The sequence below is a fragment of the Haliotis rubra genome, unplaced genomic scaffold, assembly GCF_003918875.1.
Source record: "Haliotis rubra isolate DU_JTF1 unplaced genomic scaffold, ASM391887v1 Scf86, whole genome shotgun sequence".
NCBI lineage: Eukaryota > Metazoa > Mollusca > Gastropoda > Lepetellida > Haliotidae > Haliotis > Haliotis rubra.
The window spans coordinates 2,157,136-2,168,982 of NW_025767590.1; the positions used below are offsets into that span (position 1 = coordinate 2,157,136).

General features: G+C 39.5%; 1 protein-coding gene across 1 annotated transcript; it reads left to right on the forward strand.

Moving 5' to 3' along the window:
- The first annotated feature begins 213 nt into the window (after window positions 1-213).
- On the forward strand, window positions 214-5,225 carry LOC124262899. The gene is made up of 2 exons (XM_046697492.1): window positions 214-356; window positions 4,343-5,225. The coding sequence occupies exon 2, from the start codon at window positions 4,359-4,361 to the stop codon at window positions 4,995-4,997; it is 639 nt and encodes a 212-aa protein (XP_046553448.1). The 5' UTR covers window positions 214-356; window positions 4,343-4,358; the 3' UTR covers window positions 4,998-5,225.
- The last annotated feature ends 6,622 nt before the right edge of the window (window positions 5,226-11,847 follow it).

Genomic DNA, 11,847 nt, shown 5'->3' on the forward strand with positions numbered 1-11,847 from the left:
TTTACACGTAGAGGATACGAGAATTTACATTTTCAAAAGGGCAAAAGAAAACCAAGTACAAAAGATGGCTGACGAAACCTCTTTATTATAATACCATTTGGATATGACTGAGGAAACAGCTTTTACTTAATACCAATTTGATATTATCTATATGTATATTGTCGGATAGTTTCTTTAAAATATTAAAAGCTGTGTAGATTTGTGCACCTTTTCCCCCTCCACTATAGACCAGCCCAAGTAAACATACTTTCTGTGGTGTGTGGTGTTCTCCTCACTTGGGACGCTCTCTCAAATCACACAATGCCTTGCTGTCTCTAGTTGTGATATTCACGTCATATAGCGTCACAGATTCTAAGGTAAGTATTTGTGACTTATCTTGAGCTTTTACAATGTATATTTTACCTGCACGGATGTCTTTAATTAAAAGCTTTGTTGGTTGACAAGACGCTATTTGCTGAATCAGTTTGTTTATTAATATACACATGACATATTCAGATCACATATGAGAAATGTCTTACTAGATATGTTTTGCTTTTTCAACACAGAAAAATAATTTGTGTAACAGTGTTGCCTACTTTAATGTTTGAAACAATTGTAGACTTGAAGAAGTAGGTCGTAAATACATGATAAGATAAGAAAATTAAAAAAAACAAACATTAATGGTAAGACACACACAGACACTTTAGATTAGAGATGGCTCAAGGTTGTAGAGACATGACTATCATAGGCGGATCCAGGAGTTTTCAAGGTGTGTGTGTGTGTGTGTGTGTGTGTGTGTGTTCGTGTTCGTGTGTGTGTTCGTGTGTGTGGCGTGCGTCCGTGCGTGCGTGCGTGCGTGTGTGTGTCCCGAACCCCCTGAACCCCACCTTGGCTCCACCAATGTAAACCAGATTAACTTCAATGTGGCCTTTAGTCATTTTCAAAAGAGGGGGTTTGAACCCCCTCTGGATCCGCCAATGATTACTATTTGAGTATAGAGGAGGCTTGTCTCATGCATTGAGAAATGACTCATTTTGTTATAGATTGAGGCTTTTGTTTTAGCATAGAGACCAATTATCATGCAGTCACAAAATAGGGACAATCACTTAAGCATAGAAGGGGTGCTGTCAGTTTAGCATACAAATCGGGCCTTCAGTTTAGTATAGAGAAGGGGTTTTGATGGAGTTAGTTAGTGTTTATTGCAATATGACAAAATATAAGTATCTGGAACAGACAGCCTTGTGATTTATGTTATTAATAACTGTCCATGCCTCTGATGTGGCATCTCTGATTCTGACCACCCCATCTATTAGGTTGCCTCTTCTAACCAGGGGATGGTGGGGTAGAGTAGTGGCTGAAGTGTTCGCTTGTCATGCTGAAGGCACGGGTTCAATTCCCTACATTGTGTGATTCCCATTTCTGGTGTCCTCCACTGTGATATCGCTGGAATATTGCTAAAAAGCGGTGTGAAACCCAACTCACTCACTCACTCTTCTGACTGCCATAGCCAACAACAGAAAAACAAATTACTTTCAGAGAGTGAGTGATTTAATATGGGTTTACTTCGATTTTATCAATATTCCAGGGGCGGTGGGGTAGCCTAGTGGTTAAAGCGTTGGCTCGTCACGCCGAAGACCCAGGTTCGATTCGCCACATGGGCACAATGTGTGAAGCCCATTTCTGGTGTCCCCTGCCGTGATATTGCTGGAATATTGCTAAAAGCAGCGTAAAAAACTTAACTCAGTCAGTCAATATTCCAGCAATTCCAGAACATTCCAGCAATTCCAGAAATGAGTTTCACACATTGTACCAATATGAGGAATCAAACCCTGGTCTTTGGTGTGACAAACGAACACTTTAACCACTAGGCTACCCCACTATTACTTTCATAGCTCTAATCCTGCAGTGCAATGCTTGATAACCATGGTGACTCAGAATCTGAGTCAAGTGAGGGAAACATAAAATATAGTAGTAGGCAAGTATTGTGTCAGACGTCCAGTGTTTGAAATTCCTTGTGTATTAGAGTCAGTGGCATGGTTAAATACATAATGGCAAAGTTAAGATAAGATTCCAGGTAGCGAAGGGAATGCTTGAATTAATACTTCATGTATTCAGGGATGAAAAATTGTATCCATGCATCGGAAGTAGGAAACCTTCACATATTGTACACTTGCAGGGTATCGTACCTTGGTCTTTGATGTGAACAAATGCTTTCACCACTAGGGTGCCCCACTGCTTCATCAATTTGGACTATGATTAACTTGTTTCTCATTTCCTCAACTCCATAAGTGACAATTGAAAATAATAAAATATTAATATTTAGTGATGGCATGTGTGACATGGTCGCACTGATCTCTAGACACTCCTTAATATGGAGTGAGTGAGTGAGAATGGTGCTATGTCTCTTTCTAGCAATATTCCTGCAATATCACAATGGAGAACACCAGAAATTGCTTCATTGCTTCACACATTCTATGTGGAGAATCAAACCTGGACATTTGGCATGGCAACAGATGCGTTAACCATTAAACTACCTCACTGCCCCATTAGTGGGGAACATCAAAATTTATACTTTGGTCGCCATGGCTTGTAGCCCTGATTTGTCATATTTAAAAAACTTCGGTGAGATTCTACTTTACTTATTATTTTGAATTATGAACAATATGCAGCTATTGTTAATTTTTGACTGGTTAAAATTCACACAAAAATTCTATGACATGAATCGAACCTGCAACCACAGATACTGCTTTTCCCACTGAAGTAAAGGTTGTAATTCAGTATGTCGATGAGCACTTGCAAAGCAGGAAACAATGCAATAAACATATGATATGAATATTTGTGGAATGAATTGTTTTGTTTGAACATTTGTACATTGTACTTATTATTTCAGTTAATCAGACATGATTTCAGTAACCGGTTCATGAGTTTCCAAACCATGAGACTCGTGAAGGTCTGGGTTAGAAAGAATATTCAGTAGGATGGGCGACTAACGGGATCGGGGGGTCAGGCTCGCTGTCTTGGTTGACACATGTCATCGGTTTCCAATTGCGCAGATCGATCCTCATGCTGTTGATCACTGGATTGTCTGGTCCAGACTTGATTATTTCCAGACCACCACCATATAGCTGGAATATTGCTGAGTGTGGCGTAAAACTACACTCACTCACTCCAAACCATGAGGTACCTACATAAAATCCTCACTCCCCTTTCCCCAAGCTATTTGTTTTTGTTCATGCCAGCCAAACTTAAGCTTCCTTAAATAAGTAGTAATAATTAAGCATCCCCATTCAAAGTGACCACTCTAACCACCCAAACAGCAATTTCCTAAAAGTAGTCTGAACTATTGAGCTGTTTGTCGCTGTAATAAAATCTCTCTGTTTATATGTATGATGTAAATTTTGTGTTGGGAATATAGGTCATGTTTGTAGATGTAAGAATCGTGATTGTAAGGTCACCTGTGTGTTTTAAAGTAAACAGGGCAGTGGAAAGAGATCAGTTGCAATCACCAAACAAACAAAAATGAAACTAGACTTGCTCAGAGGCCAATCTTCCATTCAGTAAATATTCCCAAAATGAAATTACAATTGACCCAGTCTATTTTATCACAGTTAAGGCTTTATGGCTTTATGGAGGTAACTGGTATATCGGTTTGTATATCATTATAATTGGAACAATGTAGGGGAAGAGACTTATATTCAGTGTGCGAAATAGTTTCCAACCATTTTGCCAGCCACTCAGGCTAGCTATGCCTGAAAGTTACTAGCCCACAATTTGTGACAAAATAATTCATTGGACCGACATTTGAATGTAGAAACTAAGCAAAAGATGCAAAAAGGTAAAATACCATCAAAAATAAATGACCCTATGAAAATTCACTATCCAGTCGGGCCAGTGACTGTGGAGATTTACTGGCCCGATTGGAGTTTTACTAGCCACAGGCTAGCGGGCCCGTGGCTATTTCGCACACTGCTTATATATCACAGAATTGAGGAAACGGAGAAGCCCAAAATCCTAATTTTGAACAAACAATGAATATTTAATATCCCAATTACCCTGTCAAGGACACTTAGTTTAGATCCTTGATGAGTCCAGACAGTCACATATAAACAACCTGAATCAACAACTTTTAACATTTAACTACATCTTTCATTAAAACGTATTTTGAAAGTAAAAACAGTATTTTGTTTTCAAGTATTTTCAACTATATAACTTTTTAAAAGGAAAGTTTGTTACTTTTCTTATTTGCTATTAAATTGTCGTTCACATGTAACTTATTTTAAAACTGACCAAATTTCATTCTGTACTCACTAAACATTGCCATCTATTTCATTCTGTATTCATTAAACATCTTAATGTTTTGCAGTTACCAGTTCATCAGGATGGGTGTGAAGTTTGTCGGTGTTTTGGTGGCCATCTTGGTTTGCCTCATCCCTGTTGAAGGTCAGGATAAAGCCTCAATGGACATAACAGTGAAATACTTTACGGATGTCAGTCTGCAATGCGACAGTTTAGCACTAAATATCTCTGACAATATGAGCAAAGTCCGAAACTTGCACTGGATTTTGACAGATGGAGTCCTAGTTGACGCAGCTTCAAACAATCTGCCCATGAATTTGGCTCTATCCCCTCATGGCTACACACTCAACATCACCAAGGTTTCCGATGCCATGTTTGGCTACTACCACTGTGTGATTCTATTCAATGACAACACAGTCAAAGCAGTCAGAAAGGGCGTCAATGTGGATGGCGCCGATTTTACCGAGCTTCACGACCAATATCGGAGTAATGCCATAATCGGTGGTATAGCGGCTGGTATCATGGTGGCCATTGTTGCAGCGAGTTGCCTAATCTGGCATTACCGGTTCAAGAAGGATTTCAACGATAAGGAAGACCTGTACAAGCCAGATCATACCAACGGCACTGTTGTTACTTATGACAACATGGCTGTAGAGATGGAAGACAAGTCACCTTCAGCTGAAGAAGATATTTCAAATGGGGTGATTAATGAAAAACTGTAAATACTATATTCCTAAGAAAATTCAAGAACTGATTCAGTTGTCTCCAGTCTCATAGGGACTTTGTATGCACAGGGTATTTTATCTTTGTTAGATGTCTATTTATTGTCTCCTACAATCCCTGTCACTATATGGCTGAAATATTGCCGAGGTGACTTTAAATTTTAACTCACACACTACAATCCCTGTTTTCTGAAGTTTGAGAGTTAATATGGCTAGTGTCCTATAGACTTACAAATATTCATATGTATCAAAGGATGTTGATATATTTCATATCAAAAGGCACAAGAGTTAGATAATGTTAACCATCCAAACTTATTCTTTCCAGTATTTAGTTTCTTATGTGTAATGACAATATAGTTAGCTCTAGAATAACAGCTAACTAGCCCGAGTGGCAAACTCACTGATAAGGTTGTTTGATTCTGAGGTCTTGGTAAATGATGATGTCATAATGGCCAGCAAAGCATTGTGATGAAATTTTATTTCACTCAAGCAATACCTGAATGCGCTTTTATACTCTTGTTACGTTTTTATTCACACTCAATATTCACCAGAAAAGATTTTTACTGCTTTGTGAGCCGCTTTGAAATTTTATACTTCATTAACAGGATAGTCTGGATGTGTGGTAAACGCAATTTCAATCAGAAGTTAATCATTATTTTAGAAACTGATTGACATATTCATACAATTGTGTACATTATTCATCATATTGGTAATTCTTGCAAAGAAATAAAGATGCTGTATGTTTTATACACCTAACTTGTAATGACTTAACAACACGTTCATTTTGTACAATATCCAATAGACAGACAGTACCTGTTATACCTGTTAAACGTCATGTTTTTTTCTATTTCATTGTATTATTTGAGGGGGAGAAGCAATAGACATTACAGCTTGTCACCAGGTACTGCTGGCTGCAGTGAAGGCATAAGGGCGACCCAAAAATAGATGTCTGCTTCAGGTTTCCTGGCTGATCCTAATCCATTTGTCTTTATCTTGATATTTTTATCATTGTTTTAATGTTGCATCACACTGTCTTGTCAGTATTTTATGAAAAGAAAACAAACAGTTGAGAGAAAACAAACAGTTGAGAGAAAACAGCAAAACAGTGTACTTGTCCGATGTCCAGATCACCTGAGATTGGAACCACTCATCGTTGTAACCAAAATGTATGCATAAATATTCTACTCTACAATCATTAAGGTTTTTCTGTGATCTATCCTTAATGATTGTTTTTCATTTGCTGTTTCCAGATATAAGAATATTGTACACAAGAATATTCAGAATATTCCTGACAAGCCTTGAGTACTGTGTATATACACGACATATCAAGATATGGTGGCTGGTTTACTGTGTATGTTGTGATATGTTTCCAATCATTGTTTCTGTCTACTAATGTCATTAGAATCAGACCTTTCAGTCATGATATATATAACTGTATTTATCTTCAGTATATGTGGTTTTACTTCATTTATGAGAGACAGTAATCAGATATGCTTTTACCGGACGCTCTGCTCACTCAAACTGAGATTCTATGTCTCAGCAGTAATTGGCTGATTTCATATATCAGGGCTCCAGATAATTTTTCAACATCAGGAGTATGTACTCCTTATTTTTTCAATATAGGAGTACTGGAAAAACTTAAGAGTACATTTAGAGTACTGAATGGAAATTAGTAATCAGTATTCTTGTGTTTCGTTTGGTATATGCACCACAACATTGCTACTCTTGTGTAAACAGGTCAATAAACAATAAAACAATACTTTTTCATATAAATATGTCTGTAAATGATTCATACACCATTGCTGTGGTGCATATCTGCTACGTTTTCAAAATTATTTCCTACCGTATCGTGCATATTTTTTATCCGTACATACGTTGATACGGCCCTTATCTGAGCTCTGATATATACAGACCTGTCATCTGATTTATCGTATCCGATTAATACTGTGATTTTAATGCTATTTCTTGTCTACCGTATGTATGTGACTGTTTTGTATTCATTTGTACAAATGTGTTAATCAGAAATAAATATTTGTTTAATTGAAAGAGGTATTTATTTGTTTCTAGCTGCATCTTGATTCTGATGTAACCTACCTTCGCAGAAACCAATTCCTTCACAGGCTTTTCAACTTGGCTTAAACTGTTTCAATAAGGTTTAGTTTAAAGCTATTCTACAACATGTCAACAAGTTTTAGTAAAGGTCATTCAGTGACAAAAAAACAATATTTACTCCAAGGTAATTCAGCAAAGTTTCCACAAGGTTTACACCAAAACCATTTCGGGCAACATTCCAGCATGGAACCAAGCTCACTCAGCCGTATTTCAAAGATATTTCAAAGATATTTAACAATATGTCAGCAATTGTTGAACCAAGGTCTTTCAGAAACATTTTAGAAAGGTTTAAACCAAGTTCACTCAGAAATGTTTCTACAAGGTTTAAACCAAGATAATTCAACAATATTTCAGCAAGGTTGAAATCAAGTTCATTCAGCATTATTTCAACAAGGTTTAAACCAAGATCATGTGACAAAATTTCAACAAGGTTTAAACCTAATTCAGAATGACAATATTACCATTTGACCCTTAGTCTGTTTTGCTCTACACAGCAAAAATCAATTTTGTTTACCCCCTTGATCATTTGGTGAGATACCAGAATCATTATTTTCTCAAGTCATGGGGTTTGAATAATCAACCTGGCCTGAAACAATGTCATTCAGAGTGAAAATTCAAATTAGTTTAAGCTAAGGAAATAACCAAGAATACTGGCTTGAAACCTAGGATCCCATCCACAAGGAATTTGTAGTGCCAGGAGTCACTAAGTCATTACGACACTTCAGCGTTGTTTTGATGACAGTAGTTCCACCAGGATTTGAATGCAGTCCCTTCAAATCTATTTAAATATAACTCAAGTCTTACAGATAAGACATTACCCTACAGAAATTCTGCAAACCAACAAATACAGATGGAATAAATAGGGACATGATGGGATGAAATAGGGATGTGGTTGCTGAAATAGGGATGTGGTTGCTGAAGCTGAAATAGGGATGTGGTTGCTGAAGCTGAAATAGGGATGTGGTTGCTGAAATAAGGATGTGATGGGATGAAATAGGGATGTGGTTGCTGAAATAGGGATGTGGTTGACATAGGTATGTGGTTGCTGAAATAGGTATGTGGTTGCTGAAATAGGTATGTGGTTGCTGACATAGGGATGGTTGCTGAAATAGGGATGTGGTTGCTGAAATAGGGATGTGGTTGCTGAAATAGGGATGTGGTTGCTGAAATAGGGATGTGGTTGCTGAAATAGGGATGTGGTTGCTGAAATAGGGATGTGGTTGCTGACATAGGGATGTGGTTACTGAAATAGGGATGTGGTTGCTGAAGCTGAAATAGGGATGTGGTTGCTGAAATAGGGATGTGATGGGATGAAATAGGGATGTGATGGGATGAAATAGGGATGTGGTTGCTGACATAGGGATGTGGTTGCTGAAATAGGGATGTGGTTGCTGAAGCTGACATAGGGATGTGGTTGCTGAAATAGGGATGTGATTGCTGAAATAGGGATGTGGTTGCTGAAATAGGGATGTGGTTGCTGAAATAGGGATGTGGTTGCTGACATAGGGATGTGGTTGCTGAAGCTGAAATAGGGATGTGGTTGCTGAAATAGGGATGTGATGGGATGAAATAGGGATGTGATGGGATGAAATAGGGATGTGGTTGCTGACATAGGGATGTGGTTGCTGAAATAGGGATGTGGTTGCTGAAGCTGACATAGGGATGTGGTTGCTGAAATAGGGATGTGATTGCTGAAATAGGGATGTGGTTGCTGAAATAGGGATGTGGTTGCTGACATAGGGATGTGGTTGCTGACATAGGGATGTAGTTGCTGAAGCTGAAATAGGGATGTGGTTGCTGAAATAGGGATGTGGTTGCTGACATAGGGATGTGGTTGCTGACATAGGGATGTGGTTGCTGAAATAGGGATGTGGTTGCTGAAGCTGAAATAGGGATGTGGTTGCTGAAATAGGGATGTGGTTGCTGAAATAGGGATGGTTGCTGACATAGGGATGTGGTTGCTGAATAGGGATGTGGTTGCTGAAGCTGATAGGGATGTGGTTGCTGAAATAGGGATGTGGTTGCTGAAGGGATAGACATAGGGATGTGGTTGCTGACATAGGGATGTGGTTGCTGAAATAGGGATGTGGTTGCTGAAATAGGGATAGGTTGATAGGGATGGTTGCTGAAGCTGACATAGGGATGTGGTTGCTGAAATAGGGATGTGGTTACTGAAATAGGGATGTGGTTGCTGAAATAGGGATGTGTTTGCTGACATAGGGATGTGGTTGCTGAAATAGGGTGGTTGCTGAAATATGTGGTTGCTGAAGCTGAAATAGGGATGTGGTTGCTGAAATAGGGATGTGATGGGATGTGGTTGCTGAATAGGATGTGATGGGATGAAATAGGGATGTGGTTGCTGACATAGGGATGTGGTTGCTGAAATAGGGATGTGGTTGCTGAAGCTGACATAGGGATGTGGTTGCTGAAATAGGGATGTGATTGCTGAAATAGGGATGTGGTTGCTGAAATAGGGATGTGGTTGCTGACATAGGGATGTGGTTACTGAAATAGGGATGTGGTTGCTGAAGCTGAAATAGGGATGTGGTTGCTGAAATAGGGATGTGATGGGATGAAATAGGGATGTGATGGGATGAAATAGGGATGTGATGGGATGAAATAGGGATGTGGTTGCTGACATAGGGATGTGGTTGCTGAAATAGGGATGTGGTTGCTGAAGCTGACATAGGGATGTGGTTGCTGAAATAGGGATGTGATTGCTGAAATAGGGATGTGGTTGCTGAAATAGGGATGTGGTTGCTGACATAGGGATGTGGTTGCTGACATAGGGATGTAGTTGCTGAAGCTGAAATAGGGATGTGGTTGCTGAAATAGGGATGTGGTTGCTGACATAGGGATGTGGTTGCTGACATAGGGATGTGGTTGCTGAAATAGGGATGTGGTTGCTGACATAGGGATGTGGTTGCTGAAGCTGACATAGGGATGTGGTTGCTGAAATAGGGATGTGGTTGCTGACATAGGGATGTGGTTGCTGACATAGGGATGTGGTTGCTGAAATAGGGATGTGGTTGCTGAAATAGGGATGTGGTTGCTGAAGCTGAAATAGGGATGTGGTTGCTGAAATAGGGATGTGGTTGCTGAAATAGGGATGTGGTTGCTGAAATAGGGATGTGATAGATGAAACTGGGATGTGATAGATGAAACTGGGATCTGATTGTTGAAATATTGACCTGGTGGTTGCAAAGGGGGCCTGTTGGTTGAAATTAGAATGTGATGGTTGAAATAATGAAATGCTAATTGTTGAAATAGCCACCCATAGGCGGCTCCAGAGGGGTGCGCACCCCCCCTTTTGTGCTGAAAGTTTGTTAAATGACCATTGAAACTCGGGTGAAAATGAAGTGTGCACCCCTACTTTTCTCAGTAGTGTGCACCCACCTTTCTCAAATGGCTGTTACCGCCCCCGCCACCTGGTGGCTGAACTTGAGAGCTGGTGTCTGTAGGTTCATGTGTTAATGCTCATACATACCAAATGTTTATGGGATGAATTCTGAATGTTTTAGAAACCTCAGTATTGTTGTGCTGTTCACAAATAGAACCAATTTGCATCTAGAGAGAGGAAGGGAAGGTTCAATCCCCTGCCACATCATAATAGAAGACAAATTTGGTTCTTGTTGCTCTGCCTGGCATTGGCATCTAGGAGACAGAACAAGGACTCGTCAGAGTCAATATAGAGTTTTGATAAGGGTATCCATCTTAGACTGTGTATCAGTTAACACTATGAACTGTTGAGCTGTCAGTCTTAGGATGGCTTGGATAAGACTTATTTAGGATCACCATGCATTAGTAGATATATTCCTGGCCATGTTAAACCTTCCCTCACTCACTGTCTACATAGAGATTCAGAGACAGGTCCAAATTCAAGCATTCTGATTGTTACCATTAGCAGTTTAGAGAGAATAATATATAAAGGGGCAAAACCACATGCTGTTCATGTTATTTTGTGACATTGTACCAACATTGTATGAACAGCTGGGAAGACTTGACTGCTGGTGAACTTGTGGGTTCAGTTATACTATGTCATAGATAAAGGGGGTGGTGGGGTAGCCTAGTGGTTAAAGCCTTCGCTTGTCAAGCCGAAGACCTGGGTTCGATTCCCAACATGGGTACATTGTGTGAAGCCCATTTCTGGTGTCGCCCGCCATGATATTGCTGGAATATTGATGAAAGTTGCGTAAAACCCCACTCACTCACTCACTCATAGTGTAGCTAATACTCAGTAACTAACTAGGTGCAAACCCATGTACTTGTTGTTGCCCTTCCTTGCGTTAAACATTAAGGGATTAGAGTGAGTGAGTGTAGTTTTACGCCACACTCAGCAATATACCAGCTATATGGCGGTGGTCTGTAAATAATTTAGTCTGGACCAGACAATCCAGTGATTAACTTAAGAGATTAGATGAAGGACATGTCAGGTAGAGTCAATATTCTGTGGCAGAGTGTTCATTTTAGATTAGATGAAGGACATGTCAGGTAGAGTCAATATTCTGTGGCAGAGTGGAGTTTCCACGTTAACACTGAAGCATGGGGTCTCCGTGGATACACTCTTTAAGACCGCCATTAGTCCTGACTAGTACAGACACGCTCACAAACACACAGATATATATGTGCGATAATGATGGACATGATGTCAAACCCCTCATAGCCTGATGTAAGAGTAGTAATGGTGGAGTTACTTCCCTTGCTTTCCTTATCAACAACCTCAATATTGCATCAACAG

What these genes read in the sequence shown, in the direction of transcription:
- LOC124262899 (XM_046697492.1), top strand. Translation starts at nt 4,359, where the DNA reads ATGGGTGTGAAGTTTGTCGGTGTTTTGGTGGCCATCTTGGTTTGCCTC.